Here is a 26,275-nt window from a genome sequence, read left to right on the forward strand (position 1 = left end):
TTACTGTATATCCTCACCTAATTAGGTTATAAAGAGCCTTAAATCCCAAGCTAATGACTTTGGACTTTATATTTAATCATCAGGGACCAACTAGAAGTTTCTGAGCATGAGAGTGTCATGATTAAAAATGTCCATTGAGAAGCTAATTCTGATGAGATTAGACTAGAGAAGAGTCAGGATGTGAAGAAAGTGGTTGAAGCTATTGTGACACTCCAATAAAGAAGTAATAGCCAAATCAGGGAGGTGTATTATAGAGGAGAAACATTCAAGAACTATTGCTGAGGCATAATTAAAAACATGTATAATGATGGCACCCACCATCCCCTCAAGTATACAGGATTTGAAAAAAAATTGGAATCTTTCCCCATAATCAACTACCCACCCCCATCCACTGTTTGGCCAACTGTCGTTGATCATACCCCATTTCTGACATCTCTCTTCTCCCCACTAATCCTAACACCTCTCTCCTTTATTATCCAAAATGTTTTATTTTATACATTTAAATATATCTGAGACTAGTTCCACAGGCCTGACTAGAATACCAAAGGGTCCATGACACAAAAATTGTTAAGAATCTGTTTAGGGGCAGCTAGGTGGCGCAGTGAATAGAGCACTGGCCCTGGAGTCAGGAGGACCTGAGTTCAAATCCAGCCTCAGACACTTAACACTTACTAGCCATGTGACCTTGGGCACTTAACCCCAATTGCCCTACCTTCCCCCTCCAAAAAGCAAAAAAAAAAAAAGAATCTTTATCTATATTAATAGTAATGAAAACTTGTACCAGTATTGTTGAAGACAGGTAGTGAGTGAGAAGTGGTGAGAGAAATTTGAGAGATAAGGTTAGGGTAGTACTGCCCAAGCTCTACAATAACATTAAGAAATATTTGGGGGCGGCCAGGTAGCACAGCAAGTAAGAGCACCGGCTCCAGTGTTGAGAAGACCTGGAGATCGAATCCCGGGCTCAGACATTTAGCACCCACCCAGAAACACCTGGCCATGTAACCTTGAGCAAGTTACTTAACCCCAATTGCTTAGGGGCGGCCAGGTGGCTCAGTGAGTAAGAGCACCGGCTCCAGTGTCGGGATGACCTGGATCAAATCCGGGCTCAGACACTCAGCACCACACCCAGAAATAACTAGCTGTGTAACCTTGAGCAAGTTACTTAACCCCAATTGCTTTATAAAAAAAAAAAAAGAAATATTTGGATACTGATGTAATTACTAGCAAATTATATTTTTTTCATCATAGGAAACATACAAAAGTAGGAAAACGTAACCTATAATCACAAAATCCATATCTAAAGGTATCACTCAACAGGTCAACTCTGTCTTTTGGAATTAGGATTCTGTCACATTAAATTTTTACTTCACATATCTCCTAAGTAAGTCCAGAGCAAGACCAGAGTCAACAGTCAAGTCAAGAAGCTTTTGTTAAGCATTTATTATGTGTCAGGCACTGTGCTAAGTGCTAGGGATATAAATGCAAGCAAAAAGACAGTCCCTGCCCTTCCTCAAGGAGACATTCCAACAAAAAAAGCCAAACATAAAATGCAGTTGAAAAAGAGGAGGAGGAGTGTTGTGACAAGTCCAGACAGGGAGGCTGCTGAAGCATGGTAGCCAAATCCAGAGAACAAAGGGTCACTGATCTGGACCATTTCTCAAAAGGGAGGTTGTAAGAGGAATTCACCAATGGGAGTACTAGTTGGGTTCTGCGTTAATACTTCCCTTAAAGTTATTTTTAAGTAGTAAGACTGCACACCCAATTACAAGAATGAATTCCTTGGTTACATAATGAGATACAAAATTATCATTCACAGAGGCAGCTAGGTGGCGCAGTGAATAGAGCACCAGCCCTGCAGTCAGGAGGACCTGAGTTCAAATCCAGCCTCAGACACTTAACACAAAAACTAGCCGGGTGACCTTGGGCAAATCACTTAACCCCAATTGCCCTCCCAAAAAAACCCCATAAAACTGCCATTCATTACAAACTTGCATTGTGGTTCAATCAATAAATCAAAATTTTTCAAAAATGCAATGGAATTTGCATATCTATTATAATACTAAACGCAAATGTGAATAAAAGGAATACTAAAAAGACAGGGAATTTCAGAAGAGAGCTAACTCCTGAGGTCAAATGTATTTGAGATAATACAAATGAATTTTTGTAATACTTATTCTAACAACCATAATTTCAGCAAAATCTTTGCCTGACCTACAAGACCTTCAACAGAACAGCTATCGAAATTGAAAGAAAAAAAAACATGCCAAGAATTTTCAAATGGCATAAAAAACTTTTTAAAAAAGAAAATGACAATGCAGATATTAAAAAGATTAACTGCCAAAAACATAACAACATTAAATGGGTGGGGGAGGGGATCACAATGAGATGTGAAGTTATTAACTTTTCATTCTGAAAGTTACATCAGTTGTTCAGCAAAAGGACCAAGATATACATATGTTACTTAATATGAGGTAGACAAAAAGCATTGCCAATATTAATTCCACCCAGCTAAATACATGTCATTATTCATAAAGGCAAGATAGGAGGCAGATGACTCAGAATAACTCAGCATCATTTTTTTAAATGCGTATACACTAGTGACAATGGGTCAGTGATATTTATCTATGAAGGGTATATACAAACTCAGAATTTATTTTTAAAGATAATTTTCAACATAAGCTTCTCTTACTAAAAAAAAAAAAAGGTAAAAAAAAAAGTTTTACAAAAGATTAATATAAAGGTAGAATCACTTTACTAAAATTTAACACTTGGTCCACTACTGATCTCTTTTGTTTGAGAGCTCTTAAATTATATTAAAAAAAAAACTAAACTGCCAAATTTAGAGGACAAGGTTAAAAACGTTCCCAATTGTAATATAGTTTTATCTCATTAAACATGGACGTAAATGACAAAAATTACAAGCTAAAGGCATTTTGGGTCTACAAATTTATATTTAGTGCTTTTGGTTTTTTTTTTACAAATCTAACAATTTAATGTTTAAAATTACAATATAAATGCTTATCTACATAAACAACATTCTTTATTACAGAGTTATTAATTGCTATAGGGGGAGGTTCAAATACCTGTGTCACTTCCAGATCCTGCTGATAAAGCTGGCATGATTTATTCTGCAGTTTATACCAAAATGATGAAATTCTTTCCACTCGCAAGGAAGCAGTTAATTTCAGTTAAATTGCTTGTGGCTACGTTGTCTAAAAATAATCTTCCAATTTGTAAGCCTTCCCTAGAAGGGGCAGAAACAGATTTTGTCAAATTTAAAGAGTACTGTTAAACTATAAAACCATGTAGTAAAAACTTTTATTTCAAATTAACAGAATGAAGGAATTACAATTCATGAGAAATGCTCTCTTAGCAACAACATTCAACTGAGACATTTTTGATTGACATCAGATTTTCAATTTTAAAAACAAAACACGAAAGCCTTTTTCAGAAAAAAAAATTAAATTAAAACTTTAAGTATTTTCCCGCTGGGGAAAGGCAGAAGAAAGCAGTTAGGAGTTTAGGTGACATTTTAGGTATGAAATACTTCAGGGAAGAGTGAGAGCTAGAACTAGGGGTGAGGGATAAAAGACCTGAATAAATTCTTTGACCAAATGCTAAAATACTATAATAAAAATGTCTTTCCTACAGTTACCATGAATTCCAAAAGGTCACATTTCTAGAAGTAGAAGAGATAAGACAATAGTCAGTAGCTAATATTTAATTTTTATAAATTAGTACTCTTTTATATAACTAATAAGTTATTGAGTTGATTTATGTTTTTCAGTCTATTGCTATACCCTTTTGATATTTAAAACATTTAAAATAAGTAGATTAAATTATAAACTATACTTTTAAAGTAATTTAGAAAACTATTTGTACAGAATGTCCTAAAAGTCTCAGTGCTGGCTTAAAATTGCATTAAAACTTTGGGGACACACTGTTATAAATTTCATTATTATTCTTTATATAATCACCACAAAAGTAGCTTAAATAGATATATTTTTAAAATTATGACACACATCTAAAAGTTTTCATGTAAAAAGAATGTAAAAGGAAGTTTTAAGGATTTTAAATTAAGACTGACACTGACCTAACACTTTTTACCAGGTGGTTTAAATTAGATCACTGTATCCCAATAATGGATTACACAAAACTTTTATATTTATAAAAAATCAGATAAGCAACTGGACTATGTTTAGGGTGTGTGTGTGTGTGTTTGTGTGTATGTGTATTGATTAATTCACATTAAAAGTTTATTTTCAATATGTTTATGTTACTAAAAGCAAGTTTAAAAAAAGTTTTACAGAAAAGATTAATATACAAATGTGATAAACATCTTACTAAAATTTAGCATTTGGTCCACAACTGCATTCTTCCATACTTTTTAGTTAATTATGTTACAAAATAATTTGTCTACCAAATTTAGAGAACAGAGTAAAAACTTCCCCAATTTTAAGTATCTAATTTAGCTCTATTGAGAAATGGGAGGAGAAAGGGAAAGAAAGGCATCACTTAAATGTTTGTCCAAGTGAAAAGTTAGTTTAGCAAAATCTACCATGGAATAAATTGTCAAATTTAACTACAATAATTTTAATTTTATTTTATCACATTACAAAAACTGACGTAATAAACAGACACCAAAGTACAATGCATATAAAATGGAGGAGACAGTGTTTCACTGAACATATGCCTCATGAACTTAGACACCATTTTTTAAAATGAGAAGAAACAGCAAAACAGACTTTATTAAATGGCTGAATTTCTTAAATTTTCCTCCAGGTTAATATTGAAGAGCAATACTATCTTCACACCACATTTAATTCCATTGGCATACAAATATAAAATGACAAATAATCCATTAAGAAGGATTTTCTTAGAATTAAAAGTCTAGAAGAGTTAAAGACAAAATAACACATTCAACTGAGCCAAAGACATGCAATGCATTGGATAACAAGAAGTAAGATTTGTTGTAGTGAAGTTTTAATTTTTAAAAACACAAAGTGCTCTAAGTGAGACAGTTAATCTCCATTTGGGAAGACAGTTTCACTGTCAACCTCCACTCATCTTCTCAAGTTCAAGAACTTATATTAGTCACATACATTACTAGCCTCCTTTTTGTACAGAAACTTAAGGTTTTATCAAATGAAATAAAATTATCTTATGTAAGCAGCTTTTCCCAAAAAATGTTTTATTCCATTATAATAACTAAGATGGTAAGTTTCAATAAGAAAAATTTTCTAGGCTGCAGTTTGGCTGACCCACACAAACTCCATATAGTAAAAAGTCGTTTTTTTAATTCTAAAAATGTCATTCTTTTTTTAAATTTCAAAGTAAAACACTCAATATTAAAATTTCCAAAGTCTTGATATTTGAGCATAGTTATTCCTCCCAGAACCTATATATATATTAATGAAAAAGAAATGGCCTGATGAAATCCTTAACAAGTAAAATTCTTAATATTTTTCTGGAAAAAAGTAAAAGGAAGGGGGAGGTAACTTGCAAATTATGCCACATTTTTGCAGTGATTATGCTATTTTCTTTGGCTAAATTTATTGAAAATGCTTTGGAATTTGTCAGAATCTAGCCCTAAGTATTACTGACTGCTGTATGGAATCGATTTGCTAAAACACAGAAATACCAGCTGTTACAGTACGTCCTGAGAGGGATTACTGAATATTCTTAAATTGAAGTTCAATCCATCTTTCCATAAAAAGTAGACCCAAATGCCAGGAATGTAACAGCAGTATCAAGTGCACCTGAGGCATTTACAATACCCAATAGGATCTTTAGAATCAGCCTTTAAAAAGGCTTATTTTTGAAATTTCATTATTCCAGTTGTACCTTGCTTCTATATATCACACTGTATCAGATTTTTCTGGCATCTGTCATTTGGAAACAGTGAAATATATGAAGGTCTAGGATTCGATGTTGAATTTCCACAAGGCCCCTAGTAACCTGTCAGGCTCCTGTAGCACTTCTGACATCTAGTGGTTAAACGGAGGAGATGCATGCATTTTATCACATTTTTTGTTTTCAAAAAAAACTCAACAAAACTGGTTGAGTTCACATGTCAAAGTCTCATCACTATGCTCAAACAAAAACAAAAATTCCATCGTTTTATATGATGCATTAGAAAAAAAACAAGTGCTAACAACTTCTAAACAACGGTTTCATTTTCTTCATCTACGTTTTACTTTTGTACTAGTAATGTCCACTACAAACACAGTAATTTATCATTAAACTGTCCAAAATTTTGAGACAAGCTACTGACTGTGACCAGTAATCCGATTAAACAATGAAACTCAGGGCATCAAAGTTTTGAAGTCTAGTAGAAGAAAATAAAGTTAATTTGAAAATGCTTCAAAAAGACTAATTTTTTTTAATTTTGTATATTTTATGTGCATCCATATCTGATGTTACATAAACCAGAGAGCTTTAATCCAATGAAAACTATATTAGCTGCTACAATCATTAAAGCAACATCTATGAATATCTGAACTAAAAAATTCTATTAAAAGGACAATTTTCAACAAAACATATATTGGTTTTCAATAAGAACAAAAGGGGTAAACTTTCTTAAAATAACACAATATTTACAGCACTCCATCAATCAGAATGTAAATCTACAATCTAGAAATCTATGAAATCAAGAAATACTAGCATATAGAAATATCATGTGGCAAAATTCACTCTCAAAGCATTTTAAAAACCCTCAACAAACTAGTATTTTAAGGAGATACAAATCCTCTAGTCACAAAGCTGTTTTCTGTCACAAAATTCAAAATGTAGAAATTCCAACTATCTATCTCCAAATTTACATTTATTAAGCATTAATAATATTTGTTGGATAGATTGTCAAAAGAACACATAGCCTTCAAAAGAAGAAATATCAATAATTACACGTAAAAAGTGCTCTAAATCACTAATAATGAGAAATGTAAATTAAAACAACTTTAAGGCTTCAACTCACACCTATCAGACTGGCAAACATGACAAAAGAGGAAAATAACAAATGTTGCAGGGGCTATGATGTTGGTGAAACTGAACTGGAGCAATCATTCTGGAAAACAAGCCGTAACTATGAGCAAACTGGGCATACATACCCTTTGACCCAGTCATATTACTACTAGGCTTATTCCCCAAAGAAATAAAAAAAGAAGACGAAAAGAACCTATGTGTACAAAAATATTTACAGCAGCTTATTTCTCAGCAGTCAAAAATTTGGAAATTGAGTGTCCTCATATTGGAGAATGGCTAAAAAAATTGTGGTATATAATTGCAACTATTATTACGCCATAAGAAATTAAGAAACAGACAATTTTAGGCTGAGAAAAAGTGAGCAAAAATCAAATAACATAAACATTAAAGAGAAAAAGTTTGAGACTTTAGAACATTGATCAATGCAATGATAAACCTCAAATTCAAAAGAATAAAGATGAAACATGCCACTGACTAAAATAGCAAGATTTCCTCATATATTCCTTAATTCATCATAAAATCATATATTACATTAGATTTCAGTGAACCTCTAATGAACAGACCACTCTTCTAAGTCTAGTCAATTAGAGGGCCCATAGGTTTTTAGTGAGGTTTAAATAGTGAGTTCCCAAGACACTATGGCATATTCATTTTTATCCCTTGGATAAATTTCTTAATCTTCCATGAAATGTTATATGGTACAAGGTCATGCTGCAGTATCTAAATTCATCCGGGAATTTCTCTAATTCCTCTTATTCTTCTGGCAACTCCTCAGTCTCCTTTGCTGGATCTTCATCCAAAACATATCTGTTAACCATGAGTATGCCTCAAGGCTCTGTTCTTGAGTCTTCCTATCTTTTCCCTTTCTCTACTCCCTATCTTTTCCCTTTCTCTACTCCTCCTGACTAAGCTAGGTTTCAAGTCTCAGCTAAAACCCAACTTCCACAGGAAGCCTTTTCTAATCTCTCTTAATTCTCTTGCCTTTCCTCTGTTGATTATTTCTAATTTATCCTGTATTTAACTTGTTTTTACATAGTTCTTTGCATGTTGTCTCCCCCATTAGATGTATCTTTTTGAGAACAGGACTTTATTTTATCTTTTTTTGTATCTCCAGCAATTAGCACATTGCCTAGTACACAGTAGGCACTAAATAAATGTTTACTAACTGACACTAAATTTATATGAACAAAAATCTCTACCCAGTTGACAAATGGTCAAAGAATATGAACAGGCAGTTTTCTAAGGAAAAAAATAGCTATTTTCAAACGTATTTTAAAATGCTCCAAAACACCAATAATTTGAGAAATGGGAATTAAAGTAACTGAAGTTACACTGTATACTCATCAAATTGAGGGGAAAAAAAAGATAACAAATATCAGCAAGGCTATGGGAAAACAGGTACATTAATGTGGCTGGTGGAACTGTGGTCCAGTCATTCTGGAAAACAATCCTGAACTACCCAAATGCCCAAAGTTACTACTCTGTGCATACATAGCCTTTGAGCAATATTACTATTAGACCTGTACCCACAAAGAGTCAAAGAAGAAACTTACTATGGCTTTCCTCCTTGCCCTATCTTGACTTCCTGGTGAACAGCTAGAGTTCTCTACCTTTGTTGAACCCCGACCCTGGAATACAATACCCTTAAGGGCAGGATTTCTTTTTGCTTGTATTTTTAATCCTGGTACTTTAGCACAGTGCCAGGCACATAAGTGCTACTGAAGCAGAATGATTTCAGAAAAACCTGGAAAGACTTCCATGAACTGATACAAAGTGATATGAGCAAAACCAGGAGAATGTTGCACATAGGACAGCAATACTGCATGATGAAGAACTGTGAATGACTTAGCTATTCTCAGCAATACAATGATCCAAGACAACCCTAAAGGACCCATTATGAAACATGCTATCTGCCTCCAGAAAGATAAGAAATATTGTCTGAATACAGACTGAAGCGTACTAGTTTCACTTTCCTTCTTTCTTTCATTTTTTGTTGTTTGAGTCTTACACAAAATGACTAATATGGAAACATTTTATATAACTGTACATGTATAACTTATATCAGATTATTTACTGTCAGGGGGGGAAGAGGGAGAGAGGGAGGAAAGGTTAGAATTAAGAACTCAGAACTTTTTAAAAACATATTTAAAATTTTTTACATGTAATGGGAGAGAAAATATTTTTAAATGCTTGTTGACTGACTGAAAACATTACTAAATAATGTACATAAGCATCTTCCCTGCTTATAAGGTCCCAAGAAGTCACACTGTCACATCTTATTTCTTAGGAGATTGGATAATGGAAGTTGGCTAATGGGATTTCTATCAATGTACCCCAATCCTTTTGAGTATCATAAAGTAATTGATTTGATCTACAAAGTTACACATCCTAAAGTACAGTGTCAAATATTCCTTTTAAACTCAAATAAAAGTAGCAGATTCCCTAAAATTGAGAAGGACCATAAATTAACTATTACTAAGATCCAATATTCTCATTGTTCATTTAACCAAACTGAAAAATAGTCATATGCCTTAAAAATACCTACTAATTGTGGAGAGGAGGAAACCTTCATTTTGCTGTTTTCGATTTGAGGAAAGAATGACAAAAATACAGTTGATGTCAGAAAATTTTAAAAGGTTAAGAAAATCCAACCTAAAATATTCATTATGTGTGTGGCTTTAAAAGGAATTATGCTCAACCAACAGGCTTTACACTGTATCCAACTGTATACTTAGAGGTTGATGGATCTGTCAAATGTAATATTAAAGAACAAAAGGATTAAACAGAAAGAAATAGAATGGAGGTAGGGGTGGGGGTGGTCAACTATGTATTCTAACCACAATGGGCTGAAAGCTGTTATTTTACAATGTTCCATCAATGGACACAGACCAAAAAATGAAATAAAATAAAATAAACGAGCTTCAGGTTACTAACCTTCCACTAATGAATTTCTCCAAACATAGCCAGGCTGGCCTTCAGAAGGCAGACATACAACAGTTTATCCCAGGATCCACTCTCCCTCACACTTAAATATTATGTTGGCAAAGCCTTAAAGAACCCTCCACAACACAAGAAGTCACTTGAACAGAATGGTAGAGGAGTAAAAAGGGTCAAAAAGAATTAAACGATTATTGTTCCAAAACTCATCTATAAAAAGTAATTTAACTCTCAGTATTCTCAACAAAGACAGTGCTGGAGGAAATAAACAACATCTACAGGAAGTACCATTTCATTTAATACTTGATCATCCTTCTTTATAGTACTCAAAATACCATAAACATACTATACCAGCACAGTAACTCGATTTTGGATCTATTTGCTAAGGATGAAGTAGAAAATTTATAAGAACTTCTTAAGACTATAAATTTATAGATGGAAGGGACCACTAAGATAATTAGTCTATCCTTTTGTTTTGTAGATGAGGAAGACAAGGGTCAGGAAGATGATATGACCTCTTAACTTTTCTATTTGCATCTCCAGCTCTTAACATAGTGCTTTGCACAGATTAAATGCATTTAAATAGATGCTTTATTCATTCATCCACTAAACCACATTAATCTCCAATGTAAAACAAAACAAAACAAAACACAAAAACATACTTTAATATTCAGTAACTTTAAATGCAAAAATGAGTAAAGGAAGGGCAGTGAAAACTATCTTGGAAAATATGTTGGGAGATCAAGAAAAATCTCAATAGCCACACCATAAAAACTATCAATAAAAGAGTCACAAGGTACTAAAAGTAATGAGCATGAAAAATAAAATTGGCTATATATTTACAGAAAGGAAGTCAAAAGACAAAGAGGAAACAAAGCAATATTTGTTAATAGCTTCAGTAATTAGCAGGATACAAAATAAATTCATAGAAATCAAAAGTATTTCTATATAGCAGAAGGCAGACATAGAAAGGGAAGTTCCATTCAAAATAATCAAAAAGTATATAAAATATCTAGGAGTTAATATACCAAAACACACTCAAGACCTATATAAATACAATAACAAAGCACTCACTGAAGAAATAAAGAACTTAAATAACTGAAGGAATATTCTTGCTCCAGGCAGATTTAGATCAACATGTTAAGAATAATACTACCTAAATTAATTTACAGATTTAATACTGCCAATAAAATACTTTACAAACCTAAAGAAATATAAAAGAAAATTTACTTGGTGGAAACAAAAGAATATGAAAGGAAAAAAAATGTAAAGGTAGAAATAAAGGGAGAATAGCACTTCCAGCTTCAAACTATGTTAGAAAGTCATAACTATCTGGGGCGGCCAGGTGGCGCAGTGAGTAAGAGCTCCGGCCCCAAAGTTGGGAGACCTGGGATCAGTTCCAGGCTCAGATACTTAACACCCACACAAAATAACTGGCCGTGTAACCTTGAGCAAGTTACTTAACCCCGATTGCTTTAAAAAGAAAAAAAAAGGAAGTCATAACTATCAAAATCACTAAGGGAGCTAGTTTTAAAACAAGTAAAATCAATGGACCAGGTTAAATAAGAAAAGATAAGAAAAAAGTGAATAATAAATTAGTATGATAAATCCAAAAACATAAAATTACCTAAGATAGAACTATATACTTAAATTTAATAAGAATTGCTAAGAAAACTGGGAAGCTTTTAGTTTTCAAAATCAACAGGCTGACTTTTTAGAACAAGACCAAAGTAAATTCCAAATAGGGAAAGAAAAAGAAAAAAGTTAACACTATGCCATTAGAGAAGCTCCAACCAGATCTAACAAGTTTTTGTCCTGAAAGGTGGACAAAGGCCCCAAAACACTGATTTTATTGCCATTTGAGCAGTTAAACATGAAACATTAAACATAAAGGACTGAAAGGACCCATAGAACACTTTAACAAGTATTTAATCTCCTAGTTAAACAAAAAGGTAGGACAGCTAAGGACAACACTGGCCATTTGCAAAACATTATAGATGATAAACAGAGGAGGTAAATGTGAGTTTATTCCATTATTTCCCCAAAAGAAATTACAGAGAATAACTGAAAACAATAAGCAGCACTGCCTCACAAAACAAAGAAAAGCAATTAAGGATGAAAACAAATATGCTAAAAACTTGGCATAAAAACTAGTTAAACAAGATTATCCAGAGAACATTTATAATCGAAACAAGAATCGGAACAACGAACAAGTAATATAAAAAAGACCTGCTGACACATTTCTAGATATCTACCTTAATCAATAAAACTCGCATATCTTTAGCAGTGGGTATAGGAACACTATAAATAGTTAGACTCGTTCAATATGTTGATTAGTTTTGCTAAACTGTTTTCTCATCCAACTAAAATTTTTTCTGCCAATTCCAAAAAGTAGTTGATATTTGATCCTTCCCATAAGGAGTTACAGGACCTTAATGAGAAGGAGGGTGATGTATTTTAGTAAAAATCAACTTGGAGCTTGTAAAGAGGAGGCATCAGAGTAGCAAGAGACTTGAAACATGAAGACTAAATAAAAAGCTATTGCAGTAGTTCAGGCAGGAGGAGCAAAGTGAATTAACTAGTACAGGAGAGATGTCCTGGGAGAGAATTGGGTAAGGTCAAGGGATTGGAGGTCATGGTGTGAACCTCCAGTGTAATTTAAAATTCTACATATAATATTTTATTAGATTTATTCACTATGTGCTTAAAATAACTACAGTGATAATTTTTGCCATCCCAAAAATTATCATTAAACAGAAAATTTTATTCTTCCTATAATTATGAAAAATCTAAATATATTATAAAAACTAATTATAAAGCAATAAATAATTTATATGGGATATTCTGTAAGTGATAAAGTTATTCAACAAGATTTCATGTACTTATTGCTATCTATAAGACTTCATATTAAATCTTTATTTTACAAATTATGTTGAATATAAATAACATTGTTAATGAAGTACATTTCAACTTAGAGGATATTTAACAAACTATAATAATCATATGTAAACTCTTTTTTTATTTGACCAAGGATTTGAAATATTTGGCTCAATACCTGACAAAGAATAAATCTGATTCTGTATGAAATTTATTTCTGTATTTTGATTTAAAACAAGAATAGAATGAAAATGTCGGCTCACACAAATATGTTAGAAATGGTAGAAGACTTTTACAAGCTCTCTTGCTGAGATGAAAATTCATTTTGTTGTTTTTAGTCACCTAAATTGATTACAATTTATAACTTTGACTGGTTACAATCAAAGAAAATGAATAAGAGTTAAGACAGATTTACCTTTCTACTGGCTAATGATCTAAGTGCTGTATTAAATGATAAATGCTATTACTCAGCATCTGCACTAGGGAAGAGAAAAAGGAAAAAATTAATGCACAATACTTGTAAAAAAAAAAAAGAGAGAGAACCAGAGACATGTAAACAGAGAGAGAAAGAGAGAGAACACCACCAATGCTATACCAGCCAGAATATACTTTAGAACCATAAAATGGACACTAACAAGTTTGCAAAGGAAGTAATGGCAATACAGAAAAAAACAAAATGTTTTAGTGAAAACAAAAAGAATAAATCAGGAAATAATAAGAGTACAGCAAAAAGAATTTAATTGACATTAGATAACAAATTTTTAGTGAACTCAGCACAGAATAAGAGAAGATAGATAGTATGGAACACTGTCTTTGTATATTAAATTCACAGTGTCTTATACATAAGTAGTTGTTTAATAAAATGACCACTGAACTAAAATGAACTAAGGGTCTGCACAGCCTGAAATGTGGAATGACAAAGGAGAAAGGAGTACAAATGGGTGAAGACAGGTCAGAGATGAACTGGTTAATTACTGGATCAAGACTGTGAAGAGTGAAGCCCCAAGCAAGTGATGGCCTAGAAGAATATGGAAGAATGAAAGGGGAGGAGAGTGGGAGGGGTTGGGGCGGTGGAACAGGCTTAAGAGGAATGAGGCAGCAGATGGAGAGATGGAAGGAAAAGAGTTCATGATCAGAGAGAGGAATTTCAGTGTTCCATACCATGGAAGTGGCATTGTTTAGGGGTAATAATGAGATCTAAGTAATGTATAATCATACTAAGTCATGTATAATCATACCACTATGAGAAAAATAGTAGAATGAAAATTAAAGAACTAATATTGATGTTTATGAACTGGCAAGCCAGGGTATACAATATTGGTGCTGATATTTCCTTAAGATAGTGCGGACTGAATCTGAAAGTAAGACTGAGCCCAAGACTTGAGAAAAGGGATGGATGAGCAAGGGGCCAGCAGAAGTAAAAATGACCAACCTATATAAGGTAATACAGATGAATGGAGTAAATAATAAAGAAGGAGAAGAGTTACTGAGAAATAGGAAATGGGATACAGAGGAGGAAATGCAGAGCAAGGAGTCCTCTGAACTTGTGAGACATGAGGGAAGCAGCAGCTCTCACTAAAGAGAGTGTCCTCCAGAGAAAGCCAGAGAACAATAAAAAACAAAAATAACAAACCAAAAAAAAAAAAAAAAAAACCACACCCAGAAACAGAGGAATATACAAAATTACTAAAATCATGAAAATAAAAACAAAATGTAAAGGCAGATGAAGTCTGATTAATTGCAACTATACAGCTTGATCCTGGAACATAGGAAATGAAACATACATACTTCCCTTCTCTCAGTAAAGATTGAGACTATTAATTGTGTTTTTTAAACTTTTTATTGTTACAAGGGAATACTAGGTAAGTAGAGGGAGGGAATATAGTGAGAAATTACTGCAATGTTTAAAAAGAAGTTTAATAAAAACTTTTAAAATAATATTTTATTTTTCCCGATTACATGTAAAGACAATTTTTACTGTTTATTTTTTAAAACTCTGAGTTCCAAATTCTCTCCCTCCCTTTCTCCTGCCCTCCCTGAGACAATAAGCAGTTTGATATAGGTTATATATGTGTGATTATGCAAAACATAAAAAATAAAAACTTTTTAAATAAAAATTCTTTCAAATAAAAAAAATTATTAAAATGCAAGACAAGAAGTGATGGGACCAAAATAGAGATCTCACAGAACCTCCTCCAAGGTGTACATGGATAGATTTCAAGGGTCCATGAACTTAGAGAGAAAAAAAATATTATCTTTGTTTTCACTTACTTTTAATTGACATTTATTATTTCCTTCAATTATGAATGTATACAACAATCACAGCAATTTAGCAGTACCTATCTGTAATTTAGTACAGTATAATTAATACAGTACCTAAAAAATAACTTTTTCATATTGCAGTACAGTTGAGACAGATCTTTAAACAGCAATTATCTTGAAACTGCTCTAGTAATTAGTCCCCTTCACTTGCCTAAAATTTAAAAGTATTGACTTAATGCAATAATAAAGAAGGACATATATCACTATTCCCTCTTGTAAATTTGGTTTTTTAAGTATTTTGCTGTTTTAGTATCATGTTTCCTTTGTAATTTTATTTATTTTATTCCATTAAAAACATTCTTCTGAGAAGTCCACAGGCTTCAAATTGCCAGTGGGGCTAGTGATGAGACAAAAAAAGGTTAAGAACTGCCCCTCTTACACATACATAAACACATATGCAAAGATGTATGTATACATATACACACACATACACTAATTTCTTTTTCTCTTCAAAACATTTTTCCTTAAAAGCTTAACAAACCTATACATACACACAAGTTAATGAGGTACATAAACATTAGAATAATTTGTAGCTGGTTCAAATAATAAAGGGAAAAGAAAATATAAACATATGTAATATTCTGTTTGTAAATTTGGCATTAAGCAATACTTTTCAGGATCAGTAGAGGGTGCCATTGTTTTGTTAAACTTCAGAAAATATTTTTTAAAAACCAAGAAAATTAAAGATATGAAAATGTCTACACTAACGAAAAATTACTAAATGCCTCTTCTTTTTGTTGTTTTAAATTTCATTACAAGGTCTGGTAGCTTAATACCATTCCTCCCCCACCCACCTCATGCAATTATGCTTATTTTTCTTTAAATGGTATTGAGACCATTCTCAAAAATGTTGGTTGGCTCAAGTCTTGGACTAAAGGTTCAGGCTGTGGACAACACCTCCTGGTCACCTGAGTGGAAAGCAACCACAAGAAGTTCCAGGAATCTTTAATGCTTGGTGGGTGAATCATGATGGGAAATTTATTCAAGGATGCTTCACTCAGCCAAATTAACCTTGAGATGTCCCTAATACCTATCCTTTTTCGATATTTTTCTTTTACTATGGCCACATAAATCTCCTTTTGTTGACTACTAAATGATTTTCCAATGTCAGATTTGTCCCAATACTGAACCTAAACTACAAGGGGATGGGCCTGAGTTAGGCCCAGACGAGAACATAAGGGATGGCTTTCTAAGAGGGAGATGAGGAGAAATACATTGGGAAACATCAATATTGCTGCATGTACCATTTGTATCTACAAATACACATACAAAACCACTGCACATGGTGGTTTTGTAATATGCCTGAGACTGACTATATAAGAACCCACTAAACTTCTTCAATCCTAACAAGCCAGAATTTACAAATATCTAAGTTTCTTGGTATGAAAGCCTCACTAGGTTTGTTATCCAGGTTTCAAAGTAATATTTTATATATATATATATAAACCTGGAAATGCTAAGCAACATTTTGCTTGCCAAGTATAAAATTTAAAAGTTCCTGTTTTAATTTGGAATCATAAATTTCTGTAAGATCTACCAACTACCTATACCCCACAAAATTTCCAAGGAACCTAGATAAAGAAGTCCTGAAACTAACCGAGTAAAACATCTCATCAAAATAAGATGAAACTCAAGATGACTGATTAGATGACTTTTAACTAGGATCTATCATGGAATATACTCTGAATCAAGTAGGATTTATATCAAACAAAACATTCCAGGCACCACAATATGAAAGTTCTTAATACTGCTTCAAAGTAGATGGCTGAAAGGAACATATTATAAAAGCATAAAGAACAACAGGTCATCAAATAACAAAGCAAAAAAAAAAAAGTCTTGAAATGTTTAATTAAATATATAACACAAACAACACTCAAAATCACTAAATCATGATGACATTCTATTACAGTATTTCCACATCCTACTACTGAAGCAACAGACAATATGACAGTAGATTCTTTATATCGAAAAACGGTACCAAAATCATGTATTCCTAATAATAACTGAGATTTATATCGCACTTTAAAGTCTACAAAACTACAAAACACTTGACATACTGTCTCTTTGGAGCTTCCCAGTAGTATGTGAAACAGATACTCATTGTACACAGGAGGAAGATGAGGCTTACAGAAGTGAAGGAGCTTGTTCTCAGTCCCAAATTTCATTAGTGTCAGAGCTGGAATCAGACACTCAAGATCTCTGGGGCCCAAATCCAGCACTCTCTCCCACAGATTCCACCACACTACCTCTTCTTGCTAAGTGGCTCCTCTGGCCTCTGCACATTTCAATCTAATGCACTCACTGGAGGGGAATCAAAATTTAACAATGCAACCTCATTGCTACCATACTAAAGCTAAACGACCTAAATGTCTATAAAATCCCCCAGTCTTTCATGTTTTTAAAATAGTTAAATGAAATAAATGAACAGTCAGCAAGTGTTCATTTTCTGAATTTACCAATACATTTTGCCTCTCTGTGCCAACTCTTCTCCTACATCCAATTAAGTCTGAACAAAAGCTTGATGTTACAGTTTGCGAAAACCTTTCCTACCAAACGTCAACTGGGAAATAAAACAGAAGGTAAGATGCATTTATACATCTCTCAGAAAAATATCACAAGTATTTATTAAATGCCTACTACATACTTAACAATTGTTCAGTTTCCAATATTGGTGGCATTTTCACTCATTCTCCTCAGCTCAATGGTTAAGGCAATGGAGGTGGAATACTACTTGATCCCCACGGTCACTTCCAGCTTTTCCTTCCTCCAACACTCAGTAACCTCTCTTCCTTTGAAGTTCATACTATTCATATCTACCACACAACAAAATCCTGGTATCTGTTGTCTACAGACTCCCAAATCCCACTCTTTCCTTCCTCGATGAGTTCAGTTGTTAGTTATTTTTTCAGTTGTGTCTGGCTCTTCAAGATCCCATTTGTGGTTTTTTTGGCAAAGATATTGGAGTCATTTCCATTTCCTTCTCTGGCTTATTTTACAGATGAGGAAACTGAGGTAAACATGGTAAAGTGACTTGCCCAGGGTCACACAGCTAGCTAGTAAAGGTCTGAGACCAGATCTGAACTCAGGAAGATGAGTTCTATCCATTGGCCACCTAGCTGCCCTAATCATTCAGTACCTGGCTAAAAATTTTCCTTCCTCCTCAATTCCAGTCCTAGTACTAGGGGACTTCAATATACATACTGACTCTCCCTCAAACATTCTAACCACTCAGTTTTACAGCCTACTTACTTCCCATGAACTACTTCTCCAACTCATTTCAGCCACACACAGAATATTCCCTTGATCTCAGCATTACCCACAAATTACCACATCTATACTCACAAATTCCAATGTCTCCCTATCCAACCATAATCTATTGGCTTTTCACTGTTCCCTCTTCCCTTTAAAAAAAAAATCCTCCATCCTCACTGTGATATCAAATCCCTTGACTTCTCAAATTCTCTCCCAGGATACCTCTCTTGTACTAGCCACTCTCTCTTCACTTTTCCCCATGTTGAACCTCTAGTGAACCAATTCAACTCTACTGTCTTCCTCTCTTAGAACCTTAGTCCCCTTATCATTCCACTGGAAACTGCTCTCTCCAAAGTTACCAATGATTTCTTAGTTGCCAGATCCAATAGCCTTTTCTCAATCTTCATTCTCTAGTGCTTAACACAGTGCCTAGCTGTAATGGTAAGGGAATTTGAAGATCTTCCCTGTCCCTTAAGAGGACTACGAAATTTGGAGATCTTCCCTACCCCTTAATGGGCCACAAGTACGCTGAGATGTCCTTTGACCTTGAAAAGGGGGTGTGTGTGTGTGTGTGTGTGTGCGCACGCGCGTGCAAATGTACTGTGTTATTTTCTCTGTATTTTATCTGATTGTAATTTTTCTTTGTATTTTCTGAAGTTCAGGGTGCTGACTTTCCCCAACCCCTCCCTCCCCCCCCCAACTAAGTAAATGATGTTTAATTAAAGATTGCTGAACCCTTTACAGCTACTTTCCTTTAGAAAAGCAGATCAAAGAACCTGTGCTAGCAGCCATCCTGGGCATGTTAGGGGGCTTGCTGTTACACTAGCACATACAAGGCACTTCATAAATGTTTACTGAGTCATTCATTGATATCAACTGATTCTCCTTGACCTCTCTGCAGCCTTTGATGCTGTTGATCAATCATTCTTTCCTCTTTGGTGCTGTAAGTTTTCACAACACCACTCTCCTGGTTCTCTTCTACCTGTATGACCTTTCTTTCTCAGTCTCCTTTGATGAATCCTGTTCCAGATCAAGCCTTCTACCTTCTAACCACTGGTGCCCCTCTGAGCTCTGTCCTGGACCCTATTCTCTTCTAGCTCTCAACTATTTCACTTGGTGATCTCATCAGCTACCATCATTTCAATTACTATCTCACATCTTCAACTCATCAAAACAGAGCTCATCTTTCCCCCTAAAATCCTCCCCACTCCCTACTTTCCCTATTACTTGTATGGGGTGTTCAGTGAGGACTAGGACCTCTGGTGTGAGGACCTGCTCAACTACCTTTGGTGTCCACCTGTCCCCCAACTCTCATCTGTGGCTCCAAGAAGCTAGAGTATATACACAGCAGCCACAACCCAGTAAAACTGTTTCAGCAGACAGGCTAAACCAGGTTGAAAGTAACCAACTGGTCTCAAACTCACTGGTGATTTTGGGGGATGTCTACCCCCAGCATGTGAAGACTTCCCCTAAAAGAATGGGTAGATGAAAACAATTTGTTCTAATGGTCATGAAGGTGCCTAAAGCAGGTACTATGGAGCATTTAGACTTTAGTCAGACACTGAAGATCGCCATGTCATCTACTGCATCCTGGGCCACTGCCACTGACTTTTGTCTTGCCACCACTACTGTGTAAAAGAGAGCAAATGCAACTCTGCCTCACTTATATCAAGTGCATGAGCAAGTCAAGACATGATCCTCTTCAAAAACAAAGGATGAACAAGAACACGAACACCATCATCGTAGTCCCTCAGGCTCAAAACCTAGGAGTCATCCTTGTCTCCTCACTATTTCACCCTTCATATTTAATCTGTTGGTAAGGCCTGTCAATTCTACCTCTGCAACATCTCTAAAATATACCTACTGCTCTCCTCTGACACTGCCATTACTCTAAGGCAGACCCTCATCACCTCACCCCTGGATTATTGCAATAGCCAGCTGGTGGGTCTGCTTGCCTCAACTCTCGTTACCCCATCCACCCTCCTTTCAGCCACCAAAGGAATCTTCCCAAAGCTCAGGTTTCAAACATGTAACTACCTCACTCAATAAACTCCAATGACTCCCTACTGCCTCCAGTATCAAATATAAAATCTACAACTTGGCACTCAAAGCCCTCCTGATTTTCCAGTCTCTTTACTCCCTACCATGTAATCTTTGTTACAGTGACACTGGCCTCCTGGCTATTCCATGAACAAAACTCCATCTCTCAGCTCCTGGCATTTTCTCTGGCTCTCTCCTATGATGGGAATGTTCTCCCTCCTCCCATTGACTACTGACCTCCTTAGCTGTTTTTGAAATCCCAATAAAAATCCCATCTTTTACAGGAAGGCTTCCCCATCCGCCCTTAATTCTAGTTCCTTTACTCTGTTAATAATTTCCTATTTATCCTGTATATAGATTGTTTGTATATGTTTGTTTGTGTGTTATTTTCGCCGCTGGATTATGAGCCTGTTCAGGGGCTTTTTGTATCCTTAGTACTTGCCATCCTGCTTGCCACACAGCAGATACTTAATAAAAGTTTACTGACTGAGTTTAGGAAATGAATGCCTGATTGCTGTTCATCCTTGTTTTTAAAGAGGACCAATGGTATCATGGGGTGTGGCTGTTAGAATGCTACAGCTTCTTGGAGTCACAGGTGAAGACAGACAACAAGGCGGATGAGCAGCCCCAGAAAGAGCTCAGCAAGCCTCATACCAGAGGGGCTGGTCCTCCTTTAATGCTCCATACACCACATGTATGATGCCTGAATCCTGCCTTCAGAGGACTTACAAATTCTAAAGTTCTATGAGTAACATAATAAGCAAACCAGTAAAAAAAAAAAAAAAGTGAAATAATCCATCATATAGTATTAGTAAGTTCTTGTGGCCCTGGGAAAGTCACAATTCTAACCCAATTAAGAAAATAACAGTGGTGTTAATCCAAGTACATAGTATAAGTTATCTCTCCTCCACAAAGTATTGAAGAGAAATCTAAAACCTAATGGAAAAGTTAAAAAAAAAAAAAAGATTATCTTCTTCATTCAAGGGATTTAATGTATGTTAAAGTACTGAGTTCTAGGACAGAAAAACTTTAGATTTATTGAAGGTTAGTCAGAACTACCCTAGAATAAAAGCCTTCAAATCCAAGATGGGAACTAATAGTGGCAAGAATAGTAGTTTGGGAATAAACTGGCTAAAACTAGATCAGTAAGAAAAGGATAACCACCTATCTACAGGCCAGTTTTCCCTAGACACAAGCCAACAAGAAAAAAGACCTCTTAAAGAGGAAGAACTAGGAATTGTCCAGGAGATAGTGGAATTTGGGAAATGTAGAGATTAAAAATGTAAACTAGGGAGTGAGAAGGGGATTTGAGGAAGACATGAAATACTCAAGATAGAAGAGAAAGAAAAGAGGTGGGGAAACTGCATGATTAAAGATTCTTACAGATAGCTGCTACAACAGCTACCAACAAGAATGATGTAACACTGAAGAACTTGCTTCCTGAAAGCAAGAACATGGAGACTATTGCAGTGACACAGAGAGGATGACGCAAATTCCTGTCAAAATCAAGTAATTTTTATTGATGTTCAGAATACAGGCAAGTCTCCCTCTTAGAAGAGGATAAGGGACTCAAAAAGTGTTTCTCTACTCTCCAGGTAATAAGGAGAAATTAAGGATTCCTTTAGAAAGTGAAAGAAGTATTTCAAGGCCAAAACAAAGAAGCATAAGAATCTAATGATGGTGAGAAATTCTGCCCTGTCAGATGGTTGGAAGGTACAAAAAAGTCAAAAAAAATAAAACTGGAGCTCTAAGGTAGGCAGCGGTGACATTCACTGTGTTCTAAGCATTTTGCTAAGTTCTGGAGATACAAAGAAAGGCAAATGCACAGGCTCTACCTTCAAAAAGCTCACAATCTAATGACGGAGAAAATAAGCAAATAACTACGCAAACACAACATACAAAACAGGTAAGTGAAAGGTGATTCCAGAGGGAAGGCACTAGCAGTATGGGGAAACCAGGAAGTGTCATTTGCAGAAAGTGAGATTTGAGCTGTTTTTTGAAGGAGTCCAGAGAAAGCAAGAGACAGAGATAAGGCAAAAAGGAACATTCTAAGCATTAGGGAAAGTCGATAATGTTGTGGCATGCATAAGGAAGAACAAGTAGGTCAGCATAGTTGTATGGTATAGTATGTTGAGGAAAGGAAGTTAAAAGAAGACTGAAAAGGTATAAAGAGGCCAGGTTGTGAGGTACTTTAAAAGCTAAACAAAGCATCTGATTCTGTAGGTAACAGGAAGCCATTGGAGACTATTAATTAGAGAAGGGAGGGATGATATGGCCAGATATGAATTTTAGGAATATCATTTTAGAAACTAAATGGAGAATAGATTGAAGGAGAGACCCGAGGCATGGAAACCAAGTAGAAAGCCATTCTTATAGTCCAGGCAGAACCAAACACCAGGGTGAAGACTGTAAGAGCAGAAAGAATTAATATGAAAGGTTCTTCCTGAAAGTAGAGGGAGATGAACAATCAGAGTAAGATTGTATGAGCAATGAGTAGTTGCTTACCTTCTAACAATCTACAGATCCAGAGTTGTAAATGGAAGATTAGTAGTGGCTGATAACTGACTACTGAGAATTAATGACTTGATAACAGAGAAGTCAAGTAACTTCCCAGGATGTGTACCTAGGAAATGAAACACTTATTATATTTAATGATTATTATCCACTTCTGGTGATCTAAATGTATACAAACAATACTACCAGACAGAAGGTGGAAAGCAGTCTTGACTACAAAGCAGCTAAGTGACACAATGGATAGCGATGGGCCTGAAATCAGGAAGACCTGGGTTTAAATTGGCCCCTTAGTCACTTACTTGCTGTGTGATCCTGGGCAAGTCATTTAATCTCTGTCTGCCTCAGTTACCTCAACTGTAAAATAGGGGTAACAACAGCACCTACTTCAAAGGACTGATGTGAGGATGAAATAAAATAATACTTGTAAATAGTTTAGCACATAGTAGTGACTTGGACAAGAAATTAAAGGCCTAAGGGGTTCAGGTAATATCTGCATAACTGCTGCTAATGAAAGGTAAGAGTTTCAGAAAAAGAAGGCAGATTTGGGAAATGAATAGGGAAAGGGGAAGGAGAAACATAGTACTACTATGTGCCAGGCACGACTCTAAGAGTTTTACAAATATTAACTCATTTTGATCCTTACAAGAAGTAGGTGGCAAAAAAGATTATATTCCTGGATAGTTTTAAATTTCTGGAACAATTTAAAATACAAAACATACTACTGGCCTGGGACAGAGCACTCCTAACAAGGTCTACTAAAATCCTAAAAATCTAATCAAGACTTGATCAGATCATTCTTCCTAAAGCAAAGATTTTTTTTTAAGTGGCCATTCTCCAGATCAATTAAGTTCAGAGGTTGGTTCTCCATTACCTTTAGAATAAACTCCTCTGTTTTGCATTTAAAGCCCTTCATATCCTAGTTCCAATCTCTTTTTTCAAACTTATTAATATTTTTAAAAGCAAAAATATATATAAAGTTAATGATATTGATCTAAATGGCTAAAGGACCCTTCCAACTCTAAAATCCTAAGGTACTAAGATCCAGAATAACTTTTTTTCTAATCAGCTTCAGAATTTTTGCTGGTGAGTAAAGCAACAGTGCAACATGAACACAACAAATAAATGTCATCCAGGAACAGGGTTGCGATTTGCTCATTTTTCTTCTTTGTCCTTTATTTTTTCTATGGCTACTTTGTCAATGATTTACTTTGACACAAGGTAAAAAGGAAAATATCGTATGCCTGACTTGGGAATAAAAGTGACTAAATTTGTGGTCGTTCCCTCTTGACAAAACAATAATCTCGACGTATATAATTTTTATATGTGATAGATCACACTCACAATAAGAGATTTTTTCAATTAAAAAAACTGCTTCCACTTAACTTTTTTATAACATATTGAAGTACAAAATTTCAAGAAAAAGACTTTGAGTTTTTTTTCTTTTTTTAACAATTCTTATGGCCTAAGAAGTTTTTTGGGAAAATGTTATAACCATATGCCTTATTCTTAAAGTCATTAGTTTTCAGAGTTTAAAAATAACACAATTAATATACAAATTTAAGTTATTGTGATTATGAATGTTTTACTTTCCCTAAGCTACAATAAAAATATTAGCACTGGTCAATGGCTTTAGTCAAGACAAGGAAAAAGCTCAACTGATACAATATCATCTTAGAAAAGTACAAAGTAGAATATGATAAGCTACAACCTCTCTCAGTATGGTTCACTATTTGATCATAGGCAGGTTGTCAGAGTAGCTTCTTCTAGCAGATCTGCTTCTCCCCTTCAGGTCGCTTCCAGATACCCCTTAGAAATTCTGTTACAGTCTTGCAAAACAGGTTATCAACCAATGCCTTATTCCAGAAAGCCTCAAGGAGAAATTTGAAGAACTCTCACCTGTGGCTTCAAGAAGTTATAGCATAGGGGTGGCTAGGTGGCACAGTGAGCAAAGTGCCAGCCCCAGAGTCAGGAGGACCCAAGTTCGGTTCCAGCCTCAGCAGACAGGCTAAAGCAAGTTAAGAGTAATCAACAGGCCTTGAATCTATTGGTGATTTAGGGGGATGCCTACCCTAAGCATGTGAAGACTTCCCCTAACAGAATGGGCAGCTAAGAACAATCTGTTCTAATGTCCACGAAGGTGCCTGAAGCAGGTAGTGTGGAGTTCTTAGAGCTTAGTCAGACGTTGAAAATACCAATGTCATCCTGGGCTGCTGCCACTGCCTTTTGTCTTGCCACTAGACTTCAATACCCCTGGGAGAGAGTGTGAGGCTGACAACTTTGTGCAACTCTACTGCACTTAAATCCAGTTCATGATCAAGTCAAGACATCACCCCATGTCATTAGTCCTCTTCAAAAACAAAGGATGAACAAAAACAGAGACCATCATCTAGGCCCTCAGGCTCAAAATCTAGGAGTCATCCTTAAGTCCTTGCTATCTTTCATTGCTCATATCTAATCTCTTGGTAAGGCTTATCAATTCCACCTCTGTAACATCTCTAGAATACACCTCCTTCAAGACATCACCCCATGATATCACTGGTATCACTGGTCCTCTTCAAAAACAAAAGCTGAACAAGAGATTTGCAGTGACACATGGGTACAACCCAAAGCGAGAAATAAAGCAGAAGGCAAAATTTCTAGTAACCAAAGAGTTGATAAAATTCCTCATTCCCTTGATTCTCAACAGTTAAGACCAAGCCTTGAGTGATATGGGTCAATGACAATCCCATACTCTCTGAAGCATCTTTTCATCTTATCCCTAAACATCACTTAAGCCACTGACACAGTACTATCAGTGAATTAAGGGGGTTCCTATGTACTACACTTTAAAATATTTTCAATTAAGGTTCCTTTCTTTTGAAGCTTTATAAATTTAAAAGTTCTATACTCTCCATGCCCACCAGTAACCTCACCTGTGATAAGTTCCACACAACCCCAAAATATCAATTCTTGGCAAGATTCACTGATAGAATATAATCTGGACAATATTTTACTATATCTAGTAAATCCATGTACAAGAGGATATTTTCTGTATATTGGAATATATTAAGATATCAAACATTTCTAATTAATGGTTTTATATAATGATACTCTGTCTTATACATATTATTTTAATATATTACCTCTGAAGTACAAAATGGGACTATTGTAAACAGTGCACAAAGTTTTGGTCAAAGAGGTAGTCTGGGAAGATTGCCCACTTTGACATCTGTTAAGTACAATGCCCATGAAAGACAGGCCAACACAACTTTCCCTTCCTAGTCACATGTCTACAGTCTCAGGGCCACAAAGTCAACAAAAGCCAGTAAAAGCTACTAAAAACTCAACTGTCCCAGGGCTACACTACTTAAGA

The 26,275-nt window shown here is 35.1% G+C and overlaps 1 protein-coding gene across 3 annotated transcripts in view; it reads right to left on the reverse strand.

Moving 5' to 3' along the window:
• The window catches only part of MPP7 (MAGUK p55 scaffold protein 7), a 265,591-nt gene that overhangs the window by 203,827 nt on the left and 35,489 nt on the right, over nt 1-26,275 (reverse strand). For all 3 annotated transcript variants that reach the window (XM_069086374.1, XM_069086375.1, XM_069086373.1), the window contains exon 2: nt 3,084-3,244. In XM_069086374.1, coding sequence (XP_068942475.1) covers nt 3,084-3,120 — 37 coding nt within the window. In that variant the 5' untranslated portion in view covers nt 3,121-3,244. The remainder of the gene's footprint in view (nt 1-3,083; nt 3,245-26,275) is intronic.

The sequence above is a fragment of the Petaurus breviceps genome, unplaced genomic scaffold (assembly GCF_028583685.1).
Source record: "Petaurus breviceps papuanus isolate PSGF00001 unplaced genomic scaffold, PetGlider_PUasm1.0 178, whole genome shotgun sequence".
NCBI lineage: Eukaryota > Metazoa > Chordata > Mammalia > Diprotodontia > Petauridae > Petaurus > Petaurus breviceps.